Source organism: Bombus huntii, chromosome 10 (assembly GCF_024542735.1).
Source record: "Bombus huntii isolate Logan2020A chromosome 10, iyBomHunt1.1, whole genome shotgun sequence".
Lineage (NCBI taxonomy): Eukaryota > Metazoa > Arthropoda > Insecta > Hymenoptera > Apidae > Bombus > Bombus huntii.
In genome coordinates, this window is record NC_066247.1 from 12479905 (window position 1) to 12487243 (window position 7339).

At 29.1% G+C, this 7339-nt stretch overlaps 1 protein-coding gene across 4 annotated transcripts; it reads left to right on the top strand.

Moving 5' to 3' along the window:
- The first annotated feature begins 369 nt into the window (after positions 1 to 369).
- LOC126870276 (KAT8 regulatory NSL complex subunit 3) lies at positions 370 to 7312 on the top strand. 4 transcript variants are annotated; one of them, XM_050627821.1, is made up of 9 exons: positions 406 to 725; positions 1481 to 1690; positions 1767 to 2109; positions 2213 to 2798; positions 2880 to 3161; positions 3281 to 3973; positions 4035 to 4398; positions 4482 to 4673; positions 6196 to 7312. In XM_050627821.1, the coding sequence occupies exons 3-9, from the start codon at positions 1856 to 1858 to the stop codon at positions 7308 to 7310; spliced, it is 3486 nt and encodes a 1161-aa protein (XP_050483778.1). In that variant the 5' UTR covers positions 406 to 725; positions 1481 to 1690; positions 1767 to 1855; the 3' UTR covers positions 7311 to 7312. The 4 variants fall into 4 exon arrangements, with proteins under 4 accessions (XP_050483776.1, XP_050483778.1, XP_050483779.1 ...); XM_050627819.1 differs by lacking the exon at positions 1481 to 1690 and having other exon boundaries at positions 370 to 513; XM_050627822.1 differs by lacking the exon at positions 406 to 725 and having other exon boundaries at positions 835 to 1698; positions 1774 to 2109.
- Positions 7313 to 7339: the final 27 nt, after the last annotated feature.

The window sequence follows — 7339 nt, forward strand, 5'->3', positions numbered from 1 at the left end:
TTGAATTTTTCAAAATATTTTCCATATAAACTATGTTATTTTCCTATAGGCTGTTTGTAAAATTATTTTTGGAATTATCGAAGAAATTTTAAGAAAACGTAAAAATTTAGCTTAACCTTACAATTGTAGATTGATTGGTTAGCGCATCATAGATGTTACTGGACATTCATTGTTTTGAATATTATGTATTACATAAACTGGAATTCTATGTATCTACCTACCTACATTTAATCTTAAAATTTTATTTCTTTTATTTCTTGCATTTTGTTACATTACATATCATGGAAATCAATACATAATAACATATTGTATCGATAAAATAATTATTCTAAAATTGATGTAATATACATCTGTATGTACCTATCTATATATTTACAATGTCCTTGCTCCACATGTGTTCTTCCATTAGCTTGCATTAAATCGCAATACATCGCTTTTTGTTGTTTGGAGTAGAGCTGTATGTCATTGCAAGATAATTACTATTGTGATATTACAACCTGGAATAGTTTAAAGGCTAGTTTCATCATAGAAATAATTTATGTAACAGGAACAATTATTTATACATATATGTATAAATTTTACATTCAGAAGTTTAATTTTTATATATATCATTTAGCAATTTTTTCATATTGTTATAAATTAGCTCTTTGCGTTCGAGGACTTTTTCAATCGGGCGAAGTAGCAACTCCAGATTATTTAGCGTATATGTGATGCGCGTCTTACAGGTAGCGTAAAATGATTTTATATACAAATTAACTTACAAAAACATTATATTCTAATAATTAATCTATACTTACATCGTTTAAAATATGATTTTGTAATATTAATTTCCGTATTTTTTTGTTTGATAATTTATAAAGCATTCACCAAGATGCATTCTTAAATACAATTCTTTTTTTATTTAGTTGTTTACATTCACAATTTGTCCAATTTGGACATAGAGTAGAATTTTTTGGCTGTTTGATTATCATGTGGGTGGCTACCCCCAGCGGGGTACCATCTTCGTGTTTGTTAGGTTATATCCTTTATGAGATCTGTTGGGTGTTTCCTTTTTAGTCTTCTTTCTATGCTTGATGTGTTGATCGTTTCCGCTGCCAGCCAGTTCGGGTGCGTTGTTATTCTTTCTCTGTACCTTCTTGCACATCTGCTAATTTCCTCCTTGATCGTTGGTATTCCTAGGTCTTTCTGAATGTCCTCGTTTTTAACATACCATAGGGTGTTTACTATTGTTCTGAGAATTTTAGCTTGCATTGTCTCTATTTTGCTTATATGGCTCTTGAATACAATTGATCTCATTATTCAACAGTTCAAAATCAAGTTCATCTTCATTTGAGCTAATTTCACTTACAAAAGCCATTTTTTTGGGGCTTCTAAACTATAATACTTTTGCCATGATTGTCAAATTCAAACTAACATCAGAGATGTCAGAACCATAGTTACAGAGGGATTTGGGATTAAATATTTTATTTCCATTTTAAAGTGTAACACTTTACACCTTCTAACAAAGACCATAAAGAACTAAGGAACCTATTCACAAACCAATACTGCTGCTTCATCAATTGGAGATGTTAAAATCTAGCATAAGTGGGGACTGTTGTCTCTCACTTGCCAATGGAGTTGCCACACAAAACACGGTGGCGACTGAGAATAGCCTCTCGAGCGCAAAGGGTTAGAAATAGTTTTGTGAAATGTTAAGTAGTTTCGACTCTTATAAATAATTCATATTTGTTAATTATATAATAATCTTATTAATTTCTGTGATACAGATTCAAGATATGTGAGGAAAACTGTAAATGATTACAGTGTTATTTGTTGAAAGAATTATTTATAATTATAAATATATTGAGTATAAGTAATGTTAACTACAACATTAACAATGCCATCCACATCGATAAACTCTTCTAGAATTCCAAGTCCCATCAGTGATACATTTGATGATAATCCTAGTAGATTAACTACATATTTACATCAACTTGCTGGGTGCTATGAAACTGAAATTAATGTGCTTGCAAAAGATCATTGTTATGCACGTCCATGGAATTGGAAACCAGAGAATGTTTATGTAAAGCCAATAAAAAAGTTGTTTTTCTCAAAGAAAAATTTATTAACGTAAGTAATAAAAATAAATTATATATGTAAATAAATGTAAATTATAAATGTAATTATTAAACATAAAACCATTACAATTACATTGCAACTTTTCATATATTAGGGAAAAAGTCACTCAGGATGAAGAAATTAATATAGAAGAAATTAATAATGAGCCATTAGTACCACCAATAGATTTTACTAGAGTTCGACATCAAATGGATGAATTACAAAGGTTAGCAAATTTTGCTAGACCTGATGAAAATGAAGATTGGGAAGAAAAGCTTGATAAAATTTTATGGACACCAGTTCAAAATCGAATATTCACCAAAGTTCTTAAAATATTAAATTCAGAGAGACTTACAAGATTAGCTAAAGTAAGCAGTTCAATAGAACCAATTTATCGAAGAACATCAGTTGACACAGCAGCAAGGAGGTTTCGAGAAACATTAGCTTCAGTTGGGTGGGATTGGAGACTTGCACAATGGTTACATAATTTATTGTTTGACCATCTTCCTCAAGAGTATCTTGGGATTTATCTTGATATATTACAATCTTTAAGACTGAAAATTCCTCAACTTATTGATAAAATGATTGCTATACAACCAAATATTAATGCAAAAACAGGTTCTATAACATGGGAAACACTTGGATCACTCCTTAAACGTACATGGGATCCAGTTACTCCTAGTTTAAATAGTAATAGACTTGTAAGCATATTTTATTGCATATTTTATTATAATATATTTTACATATATATATTTATTTATAGATAATTATTGTTATTACAGAAAAAATTACCAGGAAATCCAATCTTAATAATAGTTCCTTCTGGAGTGGGATCTAGTATGTCTACAAGGCAACATAAATGGATTTCACAATTAGGAGCTTTAGGAATGGTTGTTACAGTTCACACACACTTAGGTTTAGCAGCTAATAGAATGACCATGATGGTATGCATTGATCAATTACTTCAAGCCACTAGAACTAAGATACAAGATATTAGAAGTGATTGTCCTGGTAGACCAATTATTCTTGTTGGATTTAATACTGGTGCTGCTCTTGCATGTCAGGTATAGCATTTATATGTACATATATACACATGATGTGTAACGCATCAGTATAATTTGAAGTAGTTAGAAAACTTTAATGTGATTTGAGATATTCACACATTATCTTTTGATATTTATAGGTAGCACAAATGGAGCATGTAACTGCAGTTATTTGTCTTGGGTTTTCATTTCTTACAGTTGAAGGAAAAAGGGGTACACCTGATGATACATTAATGGATATTCGATGCCCAGTTATGTTTGTTATTGGACAAAATGCTACACTTGTAAGACCTGATGATATAGAGGATCTCAGAGAAAGGATGATGGTTGAAACAAGTTTTGTAGTGGTTGGAACTGCTGATGACCATTTAAGAATTTCTACTGCTAAAAAGATATCAGAGGGTATTACACAAAACATGGTAGATAGATGTATCTTGGATGAAATTGGAGATTTTGTAGGAACTATTCTTTTGCAACCACATCCACTACCATTGAGATCAACATCATTGTCAAATTATGAAAATAAAAATAACAGAAAAGAATCACGGAAGCGAAGAAATTCAACAAGTAGTTCTGTTGAAAGTGAACCAAATTCTCCTACAATAAAAAAGTCTCGACCAAATACACCAATCTCTTCAGTAATATCTATTGGACAAAATACACAATCAGCTACGATTTCCCGAGTAGGAACATTTAGTACTCAACAGAATATAATTGCAGTGAGTGGAATACATACAAATCATGTGCAGAGTGTGAAACGGAAACCTCGAGTTGTTAGTAACCAGAAAAGTCATTTTGTGGAACACTTGATAACATCTAGACTTTCCGGACAAGTAAGTTACAACCTTAATTTTTATTAAAGAGGAAGCATCTAATAATATATGCATTTTTTAGCCAAACTCGGGTTCAGATAATGGTGGTATAACATTAAACATTGGCTCATTGGCAAGTTTAGCACCAATTGGACCAATACGTTTAGCTCCAGCATCATCAGGTCAAAGTGTATCTACAACAATAAAAAATATTCCTAAATCTTCGATTGCGTCAACTAAAGTGCCTAAAATTGTATCAACGAATGTACAGTTACAGAACATGCCAAAAATGAAAGCCATTGTATCATCAGGTAAAGGCTTTTCTAAAGTAATATCAAACAATTATAGGCATCTCAATATTCCTGACAAGAATGGAGATACAAAACTTGTTAACGTTTTAACATCATCAGGAAATCAGATTAGAGTGAATACTTCAACTGCAGCAGGTACATTTTACATGAAAAATTACTTTTTATTTCTTTTTATTCTCACATATTTTGTATAATATACATTTTCCCTTGTTTTATAGCAATGCACAATAAACCTACGATTGGTACACCAAATGGAACTTTATCAAATATTTTACAAAATGGTAAAACTTCTCTTACACTCACTACTAGCTCATCGTCTGCGCGTATATCGGCAGCTTCCAGCATTTTACTAACACCAAACAATTCTGTGGCAACTAATACAGCATCAACCACATCGATAATACCAAAAGGTAGAATATTATTATCTAATCAGCTATTAAATAATTTACCTACACCATAATCATTTTCTACTTCTTGATCGAATGTATATGATTTTTACGAATGAAAGGTACATCATCAATAGAAAGGAAATTATTAAGTTGATCCAAATTATTATTATTTCGGGAAGTTATTTTGAATAGTAGAAATCTCGTATTTTGTAAAATAACTTTTTAAACTTAGAACAAACCTTAATTCTACTTTCCAAATTTTGTAACACAATTTGTATATAAATATGTATATAAAAATTATACAGCTGTTGAAATTGAAATATATTTAATATATTCATACATAAAAACGTGAAAAGTGGAAACAATATTGGATTGTTAAAATCTCAAGATAAACACGATCGAAAAAGATTAGGATATTACACATAAATACAATTACAAAGCATAACATGCTAAGTAACAAAATAAATTTCTTAGTATTTAGCATATTTTTTGATTTCAAAATATACATGCATCTTGGTATGGAACCATGTGGATCATATTCATACATGCAAAAACAAAATGTATTGTGCATGAATATCATTAATATGATAAAATAAGTTTCTTATAGAAAATATATCCACTAAGTAAAAAATTCATTTTATTTATATTTTTGAGATTGTGTAGATCAATAATAATGGATTTTAAACTTAATTTTAATTATGTTTTTTATTGTAGAATAATTAAAATAGTCTAATAAACTTAATAAATTTTATGTTTTCTAGCCATAAAACTTTTTTCTTATTTCTAGCTTGTTTGTATTCTCTTTTGCAATTGTATATATATAAAATATTCTTTATATATTATTTTTGTTATATATAAAAGTCATTAGACTAAGTCACCAGTAAATGTATGTATTTGTTTAGCATGTGATGTAACATGTGTCCAAATGTAGCATGTATTTATATTATTTTACAATTAATATAAGTTTATATTTAGAAGCATCTAAAATAATATGTTGTAAATATATCACTACTATCTTTTATTTTGTGTTAAATAAATATTTTTCCATGTGATTTGAATTTATTTGTTTCCTTGCCCCAATCCTGTTTGATATTAACTGTGTCCAAGCAATTTGGAATTAAATTAAAGATATTATAACTTTTGTTTCTTACATTTATCATCTAATGTTTTTTTATCACATCTTTTACGTTGTCAAACAAAATATTATTTAAATATTATTAATATAGTCTGAAAATCTTTTTGGTTTAAAGTACATAAATTATTATAATTTTTATTATGTAATTACTTAATCAATTACCTATGCTATTTTTAACAACATAGATAAAGTGAAATTTAAAAACCAAATTTTTTTATCATATATAATAGATTTATGCATGGTTTTTGTTATAATTATAACCAGTTTTAAAGATATATTTACATAACTCATGTAGAAAAAAAGATGCTTATTTTTACATGATGTTCATGTTCATAACAATGCAATGAATATTATTTGAATTTATTTATATCTCAGAAAATTGTTCAAACATGTATATGTGTTTTATAGTGATGGACGACATGGCAACAACCAGTAGCTCTTCACATTTGATGCTCAGTTCTACTCATTCCTTGGACACATTCAAGATGTCACAAATACCTCGACAAGTAACAACTTGTAATAACAACGATATCTCTCATAATGCAGTATGTGGGAATATAATCATGGTTGAAAGTTCCCTTAGTACTAAACCCAGTTGTTCATCCGTAATAGTACCATTAAACAATCATAATTCAGGAACTATTTTACCACTGTCTAATAAACTAAAAGTTACTCAAAAATCGACCAAATCTATGCCAAAGATAACAGTCAACGCATCTAATTTACAAAGAATTCATAAGTCACAAACAGTACAGAAGAATTCTCTTGTAAACGAGATTGACGATGAATTGGGAAATATATTAGATATACCAATAATTTTTGCAAAAGATGATGATAATTTAAACTCTATTGAGAAAAGTTCATCTTTATCTCAGACAATGGCTGTAGATATTCATGAAAAGACTATACCTAAATTGAACAGTAATACCAAAGTTGTTCTCATAAGTAACAAGCAAGATAAGTTACAGCAAAGTAATAAATTTGTAACACCTTGTACTCAAGCTGTTCTATGTCCTAATGTAGCTGTACAAAATTTAAATCATGTGATACTACAGACAAACCCTCAAACTTCCACTTTGTCTAAAACTAAAACTACAATTCCAATACAAACTCGTTCAAATCAACCCACTGTTAAATACACAAAGATAATTCTTGCAAAGAGAAATTCTCAATCAGTACATCAAAATGATAAAAATGAACAAGTCATTGTAACAAAGACAGTTGACAAAATTAATGCATCTAAGTTGCTAAATTTCGATAAAAATGAGCATCGATATGCACAAATCGCGATAAAGCAAACGGCAAATAATGAAGATAATATAGTAGATGAGGCATTAGAAATAGAAGATGCTATAAAAATGAATATTATAGAACGTAAACATGTACCTTTGCAAAGAGTTGACTTATCATTACAAACAAGTGACAAGGCAAAAGAAAGTTTGACTGAAGCTAAATTAAATGTAACAAAAGAAGATAATTCAGAATGTATTGCAATCGATGATGTAATAAATTTACAAATATAAAATGTTTCATCTCAACAGAAGATGTATAC